Here is a 20,112-nt window from a genome sequence, read left to right as displayed (position 1 = left end):
GTACTGTGTGTCTCTTGGCTAGTTTTGAGATCATGGATCACATCTTATTCTTAGTATTCTCAAAGTTTAATATTTCATTTGTATATCCAGCATGCTTTCCTTTTTTTTCTTTTTTTAAAAAAAGATTTTATTTATTTATTTTTAGAGAGAGGGCAAGGGAAGGAGAAAGGGAGGGAGAGAAACATCGATTGGTTGCCTCTTCCACAGCCCCAGCTGCAGACCTGGCCCATAATCCAGGCATGTGCCCCAACCAAGAATAAAACCTGCAACCTTTCAGTCTATGGGATGATGCTCAACCCATTGAGCCACCCAAGTCAGGGCTCCAATATACTTGTTCTTATGTTTTGCCCTGGCTGGTGTAGCTCAGTGGATTGAGCGCAGCCCGGGAATCAAAGGGTCGCCAGTTCGATTCCCAGTCTAGGGCACACACCTGGGTTGCAGGCCAGGTCCCTAGTAGGGGGCATTCGAGAGGCAGCCACACATTGATGTTTCTCTTGATGGAGAGAAACATCAATGTGTGGTTGCCTCTCACACATCCCCCACTGGGGACCCCACCTGCAACCCAGGTGTGTGCCCTAGACTGGGAATCAAACTGGCGACCCTTTGATTCGCAGGCTGCGCTCAATCCACTGAGCTACACCAGCCAGGCAAATTACATTCAAAAAAATTTTTTTTGAAAGGTGATGGTATTATTTTTACAGAAAAGCATTCAGAGGTGCTTGAAGAATCTTGAAAATAGTTTGTGATCTGAGGTGTTTAATTTGCAGCTCTAATTTTCAGTAAAATTCTTTTTGCTATTGATTTGTGCACCCAAGAAAAGATTAAGAGCCCTGAATCAGCAGCTCAGTTGGTTAGAGAATCTATCTGATAAGCCAAATTGGTGGGATTGATCCCCCATCAGGGCACATTGAAGAATCAAACAATGATGACGTCTAAGTAAGTGTAACAACAAATTGATGTTTTTCTCTCTCTCTCCCCACCCCCCTGAAAGAAGGATTAAAGAAGGTAAATGTTTCTGTCAGAATTATCCCAAGTTCCAAATCACTGTGGTATGAATGAACAATATTTTACTATAATTGAATGCAAGCTGTTGCTGTGGGAAGGCAAACACTATTTAACGAAATGATTAAAATTGTGGAGGTGATTTTAAGCATTACTTAAGACGACCCTATAAGTATCGAATTTTAAAATTCGCTATTTCTCACAATTCATATTTTTAATTTTTAGTTTTAACTGATGGAGGATCAACATCTAGGGCACGTTTAAAGGCACATTAGCCTTTATTGTCACCTTTACATGCTGGGATGGACTGAACGTTGTGTCCCCTGAAATTTATAGGTTGAAGCCCTTGCTCCCAATGCAAATATAGTTGGAGATAGGGTCCATGTGGAAGTAATTAAAGTGAAATGAGGTCATAAGGGTAGGACCCTGTAGGATTAGCATCCTTATAAGACAAACGAGAGAGCTTTGTCTCTCTCCCCACTATGGGGACACATTGGGAAGGCAGGCTTCTGCAAGCCAGGAAGAGAGCTCTCCCCAGAACCCTGCCACGCAGGCACCCTGATCTCAGACTTCCAACATGCGAACGTGAGAAAAATTCCTGTAGTTTTAGCACGCAGTCTATGGTGTTTTGTTACGGCAGTCTGAGCTGACTAATACAGCCTGCGAAGGAGATCTCCCTTTATATGCTGCAGTGTAGGTGCTGGATCAGCTACATTCTGTTCCCTAAATAGTTCCCTTTCCTCCCCAGCCCTCCTCCCACATAAAGTAACCAAAAACACCTGTTTTGTTAGTCTGAAAAATGTCTAGAACTATATAAATACAGCTTCATTGTTTAGGTTTTACAGTAGAAGCAGCTAGGGCAGTGATTTTCAACCTTTTTCATATTATGGCGCACATAAACCACCAAAACTCTGCAGCACACCAAAAATATATTTTTTGCTGCTCTGACAAAAATATAATTTTGATTCATTCACACTGGATGAATTGTGTTGGCTATTATTTTTTTATTTGGCAGTCTAAAGCAAAAGAGGTCGGTGCCCCTGACTAAATAATCAAGTATGGCATGCTTTAAAAACTCATGGCACAGCCCTGGCCGGGTAGTCCATTTGGTTAGAGTGTTGTCCCAAAACACCAAGGTTGCAGGCTCAATCTCCAGTTAGGGCACAGACAAGAACCAACCAATGAATACATAAGTAAGTGGAACAGCAAGTTGATGATTCTCTCTCTCATCAATAAACAAAATTTTTAAAGTTCTTGCAGCATACCAGATGAAAATCGCTGAGCTAGGGTTTTTCTATCTGCCCTGTTCTCCCAAACCACATCTGTACTGATGCCCTAACTCTCTCCCTGGGAACACTTACACTTGAGCTGTTGCAGCATCTCATCCCCAGTCACAGAGATCAGTCCAGATATGTGGTAGGCAAGTCCCTGCTATGGAGACTAAACTGATTTGAGTGAAGGGAATTGATACATTAAACCCATAGTGATGGGGCAGGGGTGGGGGGAGGATGATACTGAAGTCTTGACTCCAGGTCTTCTTGATGTAGCTCGATTCCGGTCTTTTCCACAGTTTGATTATGTGAACAAATAGGTCCCTTTTTGTTTTTATTTTAATTTTAATTTTAAAGGGAGAAAGAGAGGGAGAGAAACATTGATTCCATATGTGCCCCTACTGGGCCAGGAACCTACAGCTCAGGCATGTGCCCTGGGAATGGAACCCAAGACCTTTCAATCTGCATGATGACAATGAACTGAATCACACCAGCCAGGCAGGTCCTTTGTTCGTCTGAGTTGAGTTTCTGTTTCAGTTTTAGCAACCTTAGTTCCGTCTTCAGCCTTTGTCACGTAACCTAACAAATTCACAGTTTTTGGACATTACAACATGGACATTTTTAGGGGGCCATTATTCTGCCTGCAATAGATAGTAGTATATTAAGTGTTACCCTGACTTGCAATTCCATATGGCTGAGTTGATCTTACTCTGAGAGGAGGTTCTGATAGAAGGAAAAAGAATGAAGCACGTTGGGCTCCAGGGACTCCAAAGACTGGAGGGAAAATGGCACACTAAAAAAAAGAGAGAGAGAGAGGAATTACTGATAGTGTCATTGACCATTAGACCATTCTGTGAAGGGCTGGCCTTTCCAGCCTGACAATAAAATATATTGCAAGGAAATCATTAACTAATTCAGAGATGTGGATTGTCTATCCTACGGCCCTTCTTTGCTGGTAGGAAAGCGCTGCTGGTTTTTCTGTATATTAGGAAGACACGTCTAAGACAAGTCTAAGGCAGTTATGGCCATTCCGTCCTCCTTATCAGTCCCTGGTTCGGGGATGTGTGTGAAGCAGATGAGAACTCTGCTGGGGGTTTTCCAGCAGGGAAGATCGGTTGATTGATTGCTGCTCCTAGGAGATGGATAGGAAGACTGAACATGCGAAATATCTGGTCTTTCTTGAGGTTAATTTACAAAGTCTTTTCATACAATTTATTCACTAGTTATTATTAAATGTCAATACATATAGGACAGCCCCAAAGTACTTCCTCATATCAAGTTTCCTCATTTCATAAGTTCTTTAGCTATAGCGGAAACAGTTGGACAGCTAAAAAGTAGAGCAGTGTAAGCATTAACAGTAGTTAAGAACATAACTTACCAATACTTATTGAAATCTCAATATGAGATTAATTCCATTGTCAAGAAGTTAATTTTAATTTTTACTGAAGTTAATAAAGTGTCACCTAACAACATGCAGTAGCCTAGTGAAGTCAGGGGTACATAAATTATACAGATTTTAAAAGTGAGAGAGCCATTTATGACATGAATTTCATGGAAGATGGCAATGAACATAAAACTATTAGCAGTTGAACTGTCTCCTCATCACCCAAAGGCATTATCATACAGCTTTTAGCTCAGTTTGAGTTCCAAAGGTGTTTTGCAATTGAGAGTCATGAACTGTGAACTCCTACTTCAGCCCTCCGAGTTGATACTCTCTTTGGGCCTTCCCTGGGGTGGTGGTGAGCATCTTGCTAGGATTCCAATTAGCCGCAGTTTAGGGGTATTCTGTGCTGGCTTAGGCAGAGTTATTGCAAATTGTGTCTTCTTGTATGCACAAGATTGACAGCTATTTCATCTTTACCTTGGAAACCCAAAGCAGACCGCAAGATTTTACCTGTGTGGGACTGCAAGTGCTGCAGGGATTACATTGGAGAAAGGGAAACATCAGCCCTGTGTACTTAATTAGAGGCGAGCCGACTGTTCTTAATGCTTCACACCCACTACCACCCCTCACCACCTTTGTTCATCGACGTTTGTAAGACTGCTGGGCTCCTGTAATCTGTGAACACTCAGCAAATCCTGCCAGACACTGAAACTTGCTAAATACAACTTTCACTATACATCTAGAAACTGTTTCTAATTCTTTTCTGGAAAGATGGGTAAACAAAAGAGGCATTTATCATTCCCTGAATGTGACAGTCCTCTTCCATCCTTTAGCTTTTCCTCCTCGTACATTCCTCATCGAGGAAGTGTGGCATGCTTGCCCAGTCAAGAGATTATAGGGTTGTGTGCACAGGCAGACATTTGAGATAACAGCTTCACTAGTGTTGGGTATGATTTTTTAAAACTATCAAACACATGTATAAGACACATGTAATGCATGTATAGTCTGAATTATTAAAAGGCAAATCTTCCCTGGCTGGTGTGGCTCAGTGGATCAAGTGCTGGGCTGTTAACTGAAGGGTCAGTGGTTTCTACTCCCCGTCAAGAGCATGTACCTGGATTTTGGGCCAGGACCCCTGTGGGGGGCCATGTGAGAGGCAACCACACATTGATGTTTCTCTCCCACTCTTTCTCCTTCCTGTCCCCTCTCTCTAAAAATAAATAAATAAAATATTTTTAAAAAAATCACCACCAACTGGGTGGCTTAAGACAACAGAATTTTTTTCTCTCAAGGCCCTAGAGGCCAGAAATCCAAGATCAAGGCATCTGCAGGGCTGCTCTCCCTTTGAAGTCTCTAGGGAAGAATTCGGTCTTCTCCAATTTCCAACGGCTTTGCGTTCCTTAACTGGGGCCACAACCACCCAGTTTCTACCTCCCTGGTTGGATTGTCTTGTCTTCTATGTCAAATCTGCTTCTGCCCAACTCTTTGTAAGGACCCTGGATTTAGGGCCCGCCTGGATAATCAAGGATAATTTCTTCATCTCAAAATTCTTCATTACACCTGCAAAGACCCCCTTTTTCCAATTAAGGTAACATTCACCTGTTCCAGAGAATAGGATGTGGACATATTTCTGGAGGGGTCACTATTTCACACACTACATCACCCAAGTGTGAATCTCTATACCCACTGTATTTATTTTTGCATTTATTTCGCTTTCAGGTCTCTTAATCAATAAATTCCCCATCTATATTTTCTTTTCTTTAAAATTTTTTATTTTATCCTCACCCAACATTTTTACATTGCTTTTAGAGAGAGAGGGAGGGAGAGAGAAAAATATTGATGCACAAGAGAAACATCAATTGGCTGCCTCTAATACGTGCCCTGACCAGAGATCAAACCCACAACTAGGCATGTACCCTGTCTGGGAAACAAACCTGCAACCTTTTGGTTACTGGATGATGCTCTGACCAGCTGAGCCATACAAGGAAGGGCTATTTTCTTTTCTCTTCTTCTTCTTTTTAACCTCTTGTAATTTATTTGTCGAAGAAGCTGGATCATTTACCCTGGTTCCTCAAAGCTGGGATTGTCCTGACAGTGTTCCTGTTGTGTAGTGTATTTAGCATGTTCCTCTCTCCTCTGTATTTTCTTTTTTTTTTAGATTTTCATTATGTTTTATTACTGAAATACATCGTCCTACCCATCCCACCCTACCCACAATGAAAATCTCACCCAGGTCCCCCATTCCTTCCCCTCATCCCCCCAGGCAGTCCTGCACAAGTGCCCTAAAATTCACTTCCTACTGGACATTTTGTAGTGTGCCCATTGGGTAGCCAATTGGAAACCACATGGGGGCCTTTGTGGAGAAAAATGGAGGGGGCATGATGGAACCCCAGGAGGAGCTTATTTGAGGGCCTTGGCCACTTGCTCATAGGCCAGCTGGATCTCCTCATCATCCAGACAGGTGGAAGCGAACTCTTCTCTCGCCTACGCACTGCGCAAGTACCGATGCACTCCCCTGAACACCTCAGGGATGGAGAATCCGCGGTACTTCTTACACACAACCTGAACTATGTGGAGCTTTGGCAACAGGTTGCAGTCAGCCAGAGTGAGCTCATTTCCATCCAAAAACTTCCTCTGAGAGATGCCCTCATCCTCAGCACTGGTCTCATCCACTTCTTCTGGGAGGGGGGATGTCAAATAATTGTCTAAAACTTTCAGGGCTTTCAGGAGCCCTTTCTCCAGATTATCATTGAGTGCTGGGTTTGAATTCTTGATGTATGCAGAAAATTTGGCAAATATGTCCAGGCCAGCTGTGTTTGATTCGGGGTTCAGAGCTGCCAGCTTGGCGTACCTGGGGGGACAGAGCTCTGCCTCCAGAAACTCCTCGATCTTGTAGGTGTCTGTGTGCACTTCTGTGCCATATAGCAGAAAGGGGAGCTGCCCTCCTGGGCACAGCTTCTGCACCGTCTCAGTTCGCCTCTTGGTGTCAACGGTGGTGACGTTGAAAGTGACTCCCCTGAGCCAGAGCACCATGAATAGTCTCTGGGAGAAGGGGCAGTTCTCAATCTTGGCCCCATCACTGCCAGCCTTCATGAACAATTGGATCTGCAGCTGTTCTTCAGCCATGGTTGCGACGGGGACCCTGTCCTCTGTGTTTTCTATAAATTGCTAGTAACATCCAGAAACTTAATCAGATTCGAGTTTGTCCAAACTACTTCACAGGTGGTGGTGCGCTGATCAAAATGAGGCAGGGGAGTAAGAAACTAGAAACATTCCTGGCGAGGGGAATGAGGAAACGGAGACAAATAGCTGAACAAATGGCCGAGTAAACGGTCAAGGAATTAACGTCTAGCTAATAAATAACAAGACCCTGTCCTCCCTAACTAAAGATGTCTAGGAGCAGATGGTTTAAATCACCTTTCTCAGGGAGATGGATAACCAAAAAACCAATTAGGGAGGAACTAATCCAAGACAGAGATGAAACTAACCAGAGAACGACCCCAAAGCTCATTACACCATCATCATAATGAAAATCGACACCACAAGTAGGAGGGAGGCCCTGGGTGACAAATGTCATGACACTTCCAGAATGGACCCTATTAGGAAAAAGAACCTCTCCCAGTCAGAAGGCGGAGTCAGAACTGGGCGCCACAAAGCCGTAGACAATCCTCCAACCGGTGGAAACCCAGAAAATTCCTAGAACTAACTGACCACGTGCAATTCTCTGCTGAGTTGGCCCGAATCCACTGGGACCTGGACTTTTTGCTTCCTTTGCAACAATGCCAGGCTCTGGCCTCTTTCTTTTTCTCTACCTGAATAAACTTACTCCCACTTTCATCTGGACTGGTATCTTGAAATCTTTCCTGCACGAGTGAAGAACCTGGAGGTCGCCTTACATGTGAAAACTCCTGGATGTGCTGGGGCTGAAGCAGCCGCCCGTGTGGAAGTGGTCCAGTAACAAAAAGACAGCCCTGGCTGGTGTAGCTCAGTGGATTGAGCTCAGGCCCGCGAACCATACGATTGCGGTTCGATTCCCAGTCAGGGCACATGCCTGGGTTGCAGGCCAGTTCCCGGCATCCGGCATGGGACACACCAGAGGCAACCATACATTGATATTTCTCTTCCTCTCTCCTTCCCTTCCCCTCTAAAGATAAAAAAAATTAAAAAAAAAGACACATAATTGTTCCTTTCTCATGTGAGCAGCCATAGATGCTCAATACCTACATCCTTAATTTCTTAGGGATCACAAAATGGTGTTTATCAGGCTCCTTGATGCATTTGTTAAAATATCTCTATTAAGAGAAACTTCCCTTCATTTATTAGTTGTTTCCCCAGTGTTACAGTTTATATAGGAAAGGCAAACCACAACAACATATATATGCTTGATTCTTTCCTTTGTGGGCGCAAAAAGTTATTAATACTTTTCCTCCCACTTTCTAAATTCTTCTGGCTGGGCCAATAACTGAATTAACAGAAACAGATTAACAGCAAAAAATCAAAGTTTTATACATGTGCATGACATTTTGGGGCAAAGGAGAAAGTGGGGAATGAACAGGGCATGGGTATTAGATTTCAGAAGAGAGAATGGGGGCGATTTACAGACAGTTGAGGGAGAGCGGGCCACCCGCGTGGCAGGGAAATCCTTGCTGTGCACCTCAGAAACAGTAGGACCCTTAGCTGGCTAAGGGGCGCTTGCCTGAAGCCCTCTTGTTTACCATAGTTTACTCGATTTAGGCTGAGGCAGCAGCAGCCTAAGATCTCCTTCCTAAAGCAGGTTTAAGCCCGAACCTCTTGAGCAGAAAACAGGGGGAGGGTCAAAGGTTCTTTCTCAGTTTTTTGTTTCTTAATATTCCCCAAAGCAGCTTTGGGGTGGCAGAATTATTTTGATCCCTTCACCTTTATGTTATGTATTTGTAAAGTAAACAGTTGTTCGTATCCTTCAAAGGTTACTTATTAGATTTATAGTTTTTTTTTAAAAGAAGCCATCTGTGTCTTGGCTTTTCTTTTTTTAAAAAATATTTTATTTATTTATTTTTAGAGGGGGAGGGAAGGAGAGAAATATCAATGTATGGTTGCCTCTCATGGGTCCCCTGCTGGGAACTGGCCTGCAACCCAGGCATGTGCCCTGGCTGGGAATTGAACCACGATCATGTGGTTCGCAGGCCTGCGCTCAATCCACTGAGCTACACCAGCCAGGGCTTAGATTTATAGTTTTTTAATCATTATGAACTCTGCATTTAAGCCTACTTGGCATTTTTCAGTACACTGAAGCTACTCTTTTTTTTAAAACAAGATTTTATTTATTTACCTTTAGAGGGGAAGGGAAGGAGAGCAGGAGAGAAATATCAATGTATGGTTGCCTCTCATGCGCCCCCTGTTGGGAACTAGCCTGCAACCCAGGCATGTGCCCTGACTGGGAATCAAACCGCAGCTGTTTGGTTCACAGGCCCGGGCTCAATCTACTGAGCTACACCAGCCGGGGCTGCAGCTACTCTTATTGATACACAATTTATTTTATCTGGAGCCAGTGGAAGCCTCTGCAGATTGCTTTTGATAATTTCTTTGTTATCTGGTGTGAAAAGAGTCATGATGTACATTTCCTGTTTCAAACCTGTGAAGAGGACCCAAAGTTTTGCCTTTTGGGAGATTGATTTTAAGCTGTTTATTAAGAAACAAAAGACTCAGAAACTTTGACCTTTCCCCTTTCTGCATAAAAGATTCAGACAGAAAGGCCGGCCTGAGGAAGGAAGTCTTAGTATATTCACTTTAACCTACTTTGAATTAACTGTAGTAAACAAGAGGGTGCTTGTTAGTTAGATGCCCCCTGGGTCCCATGGTCTCTGAGGTGCCTAACAAGAATTTTCCTGCCCTGTGTGTTCCCCATTTCCTCAGCTACCTGTAAATTGCCCATTCTCACTTCTGAATCTATACCCTATCCCCCTTCCTTTCTCCTTTGTCTAAAAATGTCTTTTATATCCAATGCTGCCTCTCTGCCTTTGGAATTTTTATGCTTATGTGAATTCCCTATGCTCATGTATTAAACTTTGATTTTCTCCTGTTAACCTGTCTCTTAATGCATTTGCCCAGCCCGAAGAACTTTGAACGTGGGAGGAAAAGTGTTAATATCTTTTTTAGCACCCACACCTGGAATGTGTGCTGGTGGAAGTGGGCCTCTCGTGGCGTCACGAGGAAAACATCCCAGGAGACTCACAAGGAAGCATGAGGTGTGGGGAGATCTGTTTGTGGCATCAGATGCAAAATCACAATAGTGCCCGTCCTGGGTTCCCAATGTCCCATGTCTGTCCATACCGCCATGGAAAACATCCAACCAAATCTCCAGCAAGGCTAAAACAAAGGCCAGTGTCCAGAGTTTCTGTGCTACATTAAGGCTTAGTCCCTTCCAGCCTTTCTCACCATCTAGCCAGCTAGCTTGTGTTCTGGCTGCAATCCATTGCTGTGCTGTGGTATCCAGGCTCTCACCTGGAGCCTGCACTTGGAGCCCACGTAGCTGTCAGCCATGTGGCTGCTAGGGTCACGTGGTTGTGGAGAAAGAACATGCAAGTGCACAGGGGAGTGCGGGGCACTGAGAAAGCGCTCTTCTTTATTTCCTGGGCTGATAGTATCTTGGGTTTGGGAAGGACCAGGAACTTTTTCAAATTAACTTCTCAAGCTTTTGTGGGCTTCTGATGGGTCCACCTCTCTAGGCAATTGATCCCTTTCCCAGGATAGATTGGCAGGCCTCTATGGTCAAGCACCTCCCTCTGTGCTATTTTGACTTCTATTGAGCCTGTGCTTACCTCCCCTTCCTTTCCCCAAAAATCTAGTACTGGAGCAGGGAAGGGAGGGTTGTTAATCCCCAGCGGAGCCATGCTGCGATCACTGGAGTGTGTGACACTGTAGCTTCCTGGTGAAGCAAACAGGCTTATGCTCCCCAGTCCATTAGGCTCAACAATGTCCTATTCCTTTTGCTCCCTTCTATTTAATAATTAAATAACTACCTATGGTATTAGGACCAACCACTTCTCCAAGCAGCTTGGGTGTCTGTTAGTGGGAAATGGTATTTCAAGACCTGTAGGCTCCAGGGATGCTTACTGACATTAAATCTCAAGGCTGAAATAAAAATGCATAATAATAACACAAAGGCAGAAGGGTGGTTAGGGTTAAAACCTTCTGAGGTCCTGACATTATCAGGGAAATGGTAAAAGCAGCACAGGGTGTTTACCCAACTTCCTCTCTTCTAACATCTGTAGCCCCTTTGCCCATAGAAACTATTGGCCTCTCAAAGTCACCTAAGACAACAGAATTAGATTATCCTCTTATAACTCATTTACTTTATCCCACCTCTCTCTCACACACATCCCAGTTTCAGACTAACAATACAACGTGCAGTTTGGGTATGGATTTTTAATAATTTTGGACTTATTCAAAATCCCAAACAAAGAGCAAAAGAGAAAGTGGGTTGACCCTGGCAAACCACATCCTGGTGTTACTAAACTGCTTCCACACCAGGCACTGGCGCTGCCCTGGCCTGGTCTGGGACCTGGCCTGTCACAAAACCTCCAAGTTTAACCTCGAAGAAACAATTTCAAGGCATGAGTCTAGGTGAAGCACGAGTCCAGGTGAAAGTGAGAGTATGTTTATTAAAGCTCAGGACAGTGAGGTAGGAGAAGGGCCCTTGGAGGCAGGATTAGTTGGTAAACCTGAATGAGCTGCCGCTGCCCATTGCTCCCCTGGGAGCAAGTCTCTTCGGACCCTTAGAGTCTGGGATAGCAGAAGCACAGTAGACGCCTGGGGAAAGGGGCCGTGGGTGTGCTCAAAGAAGAGAGTGCACTGGTGACTTTTTTCCTGAGGGCTTTATCTATTTTCTACAGGTGGGAATTTTAGAGGAGGTGCCAGGGGAGGATCTGAACAGAATAGTCATCAGATTTCTAGTTGTGTTGTTTAGCACACTCATGTATTAAAATGAGTGTACAAGGGGGAAACAAAGACATGGAATTTATTTATAAAAATGGTGTATTTATTCTTACATGTTTAAACTTCATTCACCTTCAAAGTACTGGAACTCCCCATTTGATACAATATACCTATCAAGACATTTTCTTCCCCTGCTCAAAATGGGTTTTGAGCTCATTGATTTTGATGTCTTTTAATGCCTCTGCCACTTATTTTGTTTCACTTCTAGGACTTTTCCATCCAGGAAAATAAAAGAACAAGTTGCCTGGGGTGAGGTCAGGTGAATAGGGAGGGAGGTTGGGGCATGGGCTCATGGCATTTTTTGGTCAAAAACTGGTGAACACTCAGTGCGGTATGGCCATGTGTTCTTGTACATCTCTCATCATGATATGGGCAAATACATTGAAAGAGTCTTCAAAAAAATTCACTGAAGCTGAACACAGCCTCTCACAACAACACCAGCTAGTGCACTGATACAGATGGGTTCCCAGAACACTCACCGAGCAGGGGAAGCTTCTATTACAGGGGCCCACCCTCCAGAAGATAATTCCAATATTTTTGGTGGGGGTTTCCCTTATATAATAAAGTTTTGGGTCATTCTCCATTCAATTTCACCTCTATCTTGAATTAGTCTGGCTCTAATTGTTTTTTTTATCTATCTCCCTGATAAAGGGAGATAAACCACCTATTCATAGATATCTTTGGTTAGGAAGAACATGTTTAAACTACCTACTCTTAGGTATCTTTGGTTAGGAAGGACGGAGTCTTCTGATGTATCAGCTTACTATTAATTGTTCAACCATTCTGGCCATTGGTTCAGCCACTTGTTTAAGTTTTCTCATTTCACTTGCCAGAGAATTTTCCTAGATTCTTACTAACCTGCCTTACTGGGACTTGGGTTTTTAGTTAGATGGGAGGAGAGAATGGTAAGGAATTTCCCCCAGGAACTCAAAACTAATATCAAAAATAGGCTGTTTTACAGGAGTATATTTTCCATAACTTCTGAAGGTCCTTGAAAAAGTCATAGATGGTTTTTCTGCTTTTCTGTTCTTTAATTTCGAGCATAAGGCATTTATTCTTGGGGAGCCCAGCTAAACTCTTACAGGAGGACTCTTCAAGGTAACATTTCCCCCTTATCAAAACATTAGGGCGTCCAATGAACACAAAGGGCACATAAAACAATTTCCCAGTGTTTGTAAGTAAATAAAGAAACTCAAAGTTATTGATTTTAAAATGTATATATTTTTCATACCTCTGCTTATAAAAGAAATTAAGAAGGCAACTTGATAAAGTCTACAATTTTTGTCTCTTCGAATAACAACAACAAAAAACTTCTCTAAGTTTAGGAACTGCACACTGTTCAGAAGCCCCATTTGTCCAAGCTCACCAAAATCACAGAAAACATTTGGCTTATGAAAGGGCGGAAAATTTAAACCCAAATTGTGCCCTATGTAAATTATCATTATTCTCTTAGCTGGCCATAACTTTAGTCTTCGAGTGCATCTTGTGACTTTTTATTCCCCTTTTCAGTTTTTCATCTTGCATATTTGTAATATTTTGGAAAGTAGTTCTAACTAAACATCTTTCCATAGTGACATCTGCCTCCTGTGAACCTCTGTGTATTTATTACATAAGTTATAAAAAGAGATGTTCTCAGCCATTGCAGTAGATGATCCGAGGCTTTGAAATCCTTTTTCAATGAGGAAGCTGAAAGTTTTATGAGAAAAGTATATAAATAAAAAAAACATATATGGAAGTAGCACTCTAGTGAACCTATCTACTTTGCATGGGCAATGCAGCCCAGCCCCTGATGCGGAAAACCAGTGGGCATCAGCTAGTCGGCACACAGGAGCCAAGCCCACGGATCAATTTTTCCGTGGGGAATCAGGCCTGCATGGTACCTAGGCTGCGTTGAGGCTTGCTTTTTGCTAAAACTCCCTCACCCTGAATTGAGGCAGAAAATGTTTACTGCATTTCCTTAAAGTAACTTCCTAAAGTCTGAACTAAACCTCCCAAGTATGGAGTGTAACCAGTTCAACCACTTTTCCCCTTGATTTGCAAACATCCTTTTCTTTGAAGTAATTAGAAACATCCTTTCCTTTGTTATCTGTAATAGGTAACCACCTAAAGCGAACCTGCACATAGTGGGCCATCTTGGATGTAATGTACCCAGAAAAGCAATAAAAGCCTGTCCAGGTGGGGGTCAGGGCCCTCTCTCTCACTTAGAGAGCAACCACGCCGTCCCTTTTCCTCCACGGGACTTCTGTCGTCCAAATGCAGTTGTTCGTCTCAGCCCCAACACATGGACCCTGTGGGCCAGAGTCCGCATCAAGCTCAGCATCCTGTGTCATAAATCCAGGATTAGAAACTTTCTCATCAGGGCCCTTCCCTTTCTTTCTCCTTCTTTGTCTGTAAAAAAATACTCAGAAGCATTTAAGATGAAGGAAGGAGAGCTACTCACGCAGTTGTCCAGTGTCCTACTCTCCTCAACTTGCAAAGCAGCTTTAGTTCTGGTCTTGGGGCAGAGTTTGCAACCAGTTTTTTTGATGAGAGAAACACCTTGTTGTGTACTTTTTCCCTCAAGCTCTCCTGATAAGCAGATAAATCCCTACTGACAATAGCAACCATATAACCCGCAAGACACCGTAATGCTATTATACCTCTGTTTGAATCCCTGTGAAGACACCTTTTTCATTTGGAGTTAAAGTCAAAGTCCTTACAGTAAGTAGTGCGCGTGTACGCTGTCGTGGACTGACACAAAGATGGGTAGCCTCATGCTCAGGCAAAAAGCTCAGTCTTGTTATAAACAGGAAGAAAGGGTTAATGGACACTCAGTCGGTTGAGAGTCTTTGCCAGATGTTAAAATGCTGTAAGCTACTATAATTAAAACTCTCCTGTGTTATATTTCAAAATAAACAAGGAAGTTTAAAGGAAAACCTCTGAGGTACTGAGACATGAATAGACAGATAACTGGAAAACCTTTTTATATTACATTTTCATATGCGTCTGGGTCTTTGTCATCCTCACCTGGAAGGACTTTAAATTGGCACAATACATTTCTGAGGGCAAAAATGAAAACTATAGCAGAATTACAAATTAAAAATCCTTTTGAGCCAGAAGAGTACTCTGTTAGGGTGGTGTGCTTCTTCTCTTCTGCTGAGTTTTTCCAGAGTCATGTAGCTCTGCCGGTTTTGCTAACAGTGAACAGCACCAGATGTTAGACCTTGGTCCCTGAGTTTGGCTAAGAAAGAATTCAGAGCCAAAAACTCAACACAAGTGAAAGTTTATTTAGAAAGCCACAGAGGTAGAAGTGAGCCAGGGAAAGAGTGAGCCCAATGAGCTTTATGGTTTTAAAAAACAAGTTATAAAGGCAAAAGAAGGACCCTTGGAGCTTAGGAGAAGGGCAAAGATAACGCGCCTAAAGGGGGAAAGGCATGGTCATGCTCCAGAGTGTGCCTGGGGAAAAAAAGGGATGGGTAAAGACATGGGCATATGAGAGGGACAGAGAGAAAGAATGCAGGATTGTGCTGGGTCCTTTGTCTTAGGGTTTTTGAAGATAGAGATTTTAGGGGAAGTCTTAGGGGGAGGATCTTAATAGAATATCCATCATTTTTCCAGTTATGTTCTTTGAGGGTCATGATTTCTACTGATCAGTCAGTGCTACGGTAGGGGGTCATGAGTCATTGCGTTTGGTCCTGATGTTAGCCACAGTATCGCCTGCCTGGTTTTGCTGCTTTTCTGGGCCCGGATTTGCAAACAAAATGGGGGCCTAGATGTTATCTCTAATTTGGCCAAAACTCTGTCTCTGTGGTCAACAACCAAGGCTTTGTTCCTAAGAGTATTTGATGTGAGTCAGAACCTCATTGTCTGGAAGGCTTAATGCTTAAGGGAATGATCATTCAAGGGAGTTATGGGGCTGTTCTCCAGCCCTCTTGTTCCTCCTCTAAGGGGGTCTACCACATGACTAGCAGCATGCCAGGGAGTGAAAGGTCAGGGGAGGAAAGTCACTCTGGGAGCGAGATCCTACAATACTCTTCCTGTCAGTCCTGTGTTGCTAGGAACCCGGGGTTTTTGCCCTGGCGACCTTCTGTACCTGGCCTATTGTTCCTACTCTGCTCTTGTCATCCAACTGTGTATGATATAGTTTAACACCCCTGGCTTCTATTGCTTTTCTTTAAGGAAGGAGGGATGACTTTTCTAATTATTAAATTTTTAAAGAATAAAGTGGGAAGTCTCTGCTCAGGCTCTCCTCTTCCTAAAACCTGCAAGGGGAGGCTAATATATAATAGTTTCTTTAAAGAGGGTACTCACTGGAAGGGGAGCATGGGGGAACTTTCTGGAGTGCTGAGAATGTCTACATCTCAGTCTGGGTGGTGGTTATAAGGCAGTGTTTGTTTGTGAAACTTCCTTGAGTGATACACTTAAAATTCATATGCTCTACTGTTTGTGTGTTATGGTTCAATTTTTAAAAACTTTATCCCTCCCAAAAGGCCTCTTCTTTTCCTTTTATATGTCACAAATATTTTACTTTAGGTAAGTTCTTAGTAAAGAAACTATGTTGTTTTATCAGCTTCCACTTGTCTCCATAGGAGGTCTGCTTATAATTTCTGTATACACCAACCTGTTTACTGTGTCAAATTGACCTAAGAAAATTAGGTCATTCACAATGATTAGAGAATTTGGGGTGATATTGGAGGCTTCCAACTGTCAGACCTAGGGGCAGGCTCTAGGTTTTACCCCAACAACCTCATGTTCAGTTGATGTGTTACAATGAAGGTAGGTCCCACACAAGATTCTGTCACATATTTGGACACCTATTAGCAAGAAGGCAACTAACCATCCCTACAACTCATTCCCAAAGCTGAGGGAGGCAGTAGATCCTTTGCTCTTAGGCACTGGGATATGCATCTCACACATACAAAAATAGCAAAATCTAGTACAAGCCCAACAGCCTGCAGAGTGGTGCACTTGGCCTGGAGCTCTGATTTACCTGGATATTCTTTCACTCAGTGACAGATCTGTTGCCTAACCCTGACCAAAAGGCTAGAACATTGACACATCTGCCTTGGATAAGCTTTTCATGCTTTTTTCCCCTGTCATTAAAGTCAAGGTGGAATGGTAAGTCCACTCCATGAGGCAATCAGGGCTGGTGTGGTGCTCGAAGCTGAAAGGGACTTGGATTCTTTTTATTGCTGCTTTGCCATACCTATGGCGGTACCTTCATTTGATTGGCCCAGCTTTGCTCATGGCCATATCTACCCCCAGCCAGTGGGAAAAGAGCAAACTCTTTCTCTTTAATAATGACCTAGATGTTGCCCACATCGCTCACATATCTCACGGGCCAGACATGGTCTTATCTATCTCTAAGGGAGGCTGGAAAAATATAGCTTTTATTGCAGGCGGACCATGTACTTGGTTAAAAGTCAGGGCAATTTTATTGGGATACCAGGAAGGGAGCGTCAGTACTGAGGGATAAGTAACAGTCTCTGCCATGTGCCAAAGTCGGTCCAGGCCAGACTGCAATCTTTCTCGGCAGAATCAGCCCAGTTGATCACTCCTGCCTTACACCTTCTCCCTTTTTAGCTTCTGTGGCACCATGTTTTCCTGGTACCTCACAGGCTGTGCTTATTCTAGCTCCTGTTCAGGCTTCTCATCCTTCACCCAGTATCCAGAGTTGGAATACCAGAGCATTTGGTCTTGAGTCCTTTTACCTTCACTGCCTAGCCTCTTCCTAGGAGAGCTCATCAAATGCCCTGACTTTAAATGTCTTCTACATGCTAAAAACTCTGAAATTTGTATCTCGAACCCTGACTTCTCACCTAAGTTCCAGTCATTTATCAACTCTCTATTTGACATCTCTACCTGGATATCTAATACGCATTTCAAACTAAATGTCCCAAATGAAATAATGCCATCATCCTGATTGTTCTCAGCATGGGCGGAGGGAGAGGGGAGAGGCAGTAGCCACCTCTTAGGGTTTAGAAATGTGGGTGGGATTTTTCATTGCCACAATGACTGGGGGTACTAATATTTCTCCTAAACATTTTTAAAATTTTATTTATTTATTTTTAGAGACAGGTAAAGGGGAGAAAAAGGGAAAGAAACACCAATGTGTGGTTGCCTCTTGAGCGCCCCCTACTGGGGAACCTGGCCTGCAACCCAGGCATGTGCCCTGACCGGGAATCCAACCTTCGACCCTTTGGTTCACAGACCTACACCCAATAATCCACTGAGCCACACCAGCCAGGGTTCTTCTAAACATTTTTTTAAAACTCAGCATTATGTTTGTGAATTTCATCACCGTCAATGAAAGTAGATCTGGCTTATTTGCTTCATCACAGCATTTTTTATTACTTCATCATTTAATTACACCACAATTAAGTTATCTATTTTTTAATGGACATTTAGTTAATTCCCAATTTTTCCATTTATATACCATGTTCCTGTGAACATTCTTGAACATGTTTTCTTGTGCAGATGTGAAAATTTCCCTAGAATATATTATTGCAAGTGGACTTTGGGGCCATCTGCTATATGCATTTTAAACTTTAGCATATATTACTGTTACGGTGGAGTGGCCAGAGGGGACATAAAGTCAGGGCCCTCAACATTGCAATCTAACAAAGAACTTATTACAGGAGGCTAAAAACAAAAAGCTCACCGCTGACCCAGTAATCCTGAGCCTGGTCTGATAAGGCTGCCAAGTGTCCTGGACAAGTACAACTATGATAGTGTAGGGGGGTGGGAAGCCCTTGAAAGTCTGTGTGTATCATCTCTACTGGCTGGGGAAAGAAAATTTTGAGACTATGTATTCATCCCAAGGCCTGGAAGGGAGAAGAGGAGGGGACTACAGTGCCCAAGGAAAAAACTCATAAAACAACTTTGGTTAACTGCCTTCCTCCTGTCGCATACACAAAATGAACAAATAATGTCTGGAGCAAGATGAGGATTCGAGCTAACAGACTCTCCACCATACTTACAGTTGGGTAGCCATGCCTCCCTGGGAAAGCTGGCACCACCTTTACCCGTCAATCAGTATGTAACTTCTTCATCCTTATCCTGCCAACTTTAAAATCTTCAGAACAAAGAACTGTCTCTTGGCCTCTTGGCTCTTTTTGCCACATAGGAGGCCCCTAGCCACCTGGCCTCTAGCCACATGGATGCTGATCACCCAGCCTTTGGCCACCCTACGTTTGCTACCCTGCTCTAGCCACTCTTGCTTTTGCTTTCCCATTAGAACTTGGCACTAATAAACTTTCCTGAATGCTAGTAGGCTCACTGGCCTGTAATTCTTTACTGCGTCATTTAGAAGAGGCAAGTTTCTGGGAGTTTCTTCAGTAACATTACCAAGTTGCTTTCTAAAATGACTGTACTTAATTTATACTCAGAAAGATGGTCTTCTAGTATATTATCCTACAAAGTTATGCCATGAAGGAGATGGATGTGAGTATGAGACACTTCTTGATACTTTATAGAAAAAAATGAAGCTTCTTGGTGTGCAGCCAGGATTCCATTTTCCTCAAAGGATGGTGACTGCATGGAGCTTGGTCTTTGGAGGAGACGGCACCATTGGCTTGATGCAATGTTTGGGCTGAATCTATAACTGCTGTTTTTCCAAATACATACTTTAGCTCTGTCTTGGGACACCAAAAAGCCCTCAGGTCACACAACAGGCTATTTCACCAATATCCTTTCAAATTTTTAAGAAAACTGAGGGAAGAATAAAAGACTGTGTCATGGGTGGAAAATGACTTCCTAGAGCACGACTCATGAAGCAGCAAGTGCTGCAGCAGCAGTGTCTCTGCGGTCACCACTACCGCAAAGAAGCAGCCCACGCACTCCAGCTGGGAAGACCACAATGCATGAGGGCCAGGACAACAACCCAGAAATGTACGAGTCTTGCTCACACAGGAAATCGTGTGCAGCTCCTGTGGTGACAAGAAACGCTGTGGCAACCAAAATGAGGCTCCCTCAGATCCAGTGATAATTGACAGGACTACTTCATCCAAAGCCAAAGTGGCTTGGCAAGAAATAATATGTGAAAAGAAGACAGGTGAGGCATCAAGATACTTTTCTATGCTAAGGATGGATGCCCCATACCTATTTGTACCCTCAAACCCCGAGTGCCTTAAAATAGTCTAAGAAGCAACTAGCCTGCATTTCTGGGCTGCTCTGACTTGGCACAGTCTTCACTCAACCACAGATTTCTGAGAGCAACTGACTTTGGGCATCGTGCCTCCACAAGGGAAAGGACAACATTAGGGAATCATGTCTTCACAGGCATCATGTATCCCTATCTATTTATTCTTTGTAAGCTTTATGTTATTTGTATTATTTGTTGTATTGCTGGTTTGGTATGAGCTGCTGATTTGACAAAACTCAAAGTGAAAAAAGTGTCTCACCATAAGAAAAAATTTTTTCAATTAGGTGACTAAAATTATTGTGCAAAAAGTATACTTATAAAAAAGGGCTCTGGCAGAGGCAATAGTTTTCTGCACTAGA

General features: G+C 43.2%; 1 protein-coding gene across 1 annotated transcript; it reads right to left on the bottom strand.

The window, feature by feature from the left end:
- Positions 1 to 6,105: 6,105 nt before the first annotated feature.
- On the bottom strand, positions 6,106 to 6,783 carry LOC118985946 (chloride intracellular channel protein 1-like). Its single transcript, XM_037044741.1, has one exon. It carries the CDS (start codon positions 6,781 to 6,783, stop codon positions 6,142 to 6,144), a length of 642 nt encoding a protein of 213 aa, XP_036900636.1. The 3' UTR covers positions 6,106 to 6,141.
- Between the last annotated feature and the right edge of the window lie 13,329 nt (positions 6,784 to 20,112).

The sequence above is a fragment of the Sturnira hondurensis genome, unplaced genomic scaffold (assembly GCF_014824575.4).
Source record: "Sturnira hondurensis isolate 20B ecotype Veracruz unplaced genomic scaffold, ASM1482457v3 Scaffold0004136, whole genome shotgun sequence".
In the NCBI taxonomy this organism is placed as follows: domain Eukaryota; kingdom Metazoa; phylum Chordata; class Mammalia; order Chiroptera; family Phyllostomidae; genus Sturnira; species Sturnira hondurensis.
The sequence above is the reverse complement of the archived record's forward strand: the minus strand, read 5'-3'. Positions and strand labels throughout refer to the sequence as shown.

Coding starts and splice junctions, on each gene's coding strand:
- LOC118985946 (XM_037044741.1), bottom strand. CDS start 6,783: ATGGCTGAAGAACAGCTGCAGATCCAATTGTTCATGAAGGCTGGCAGT.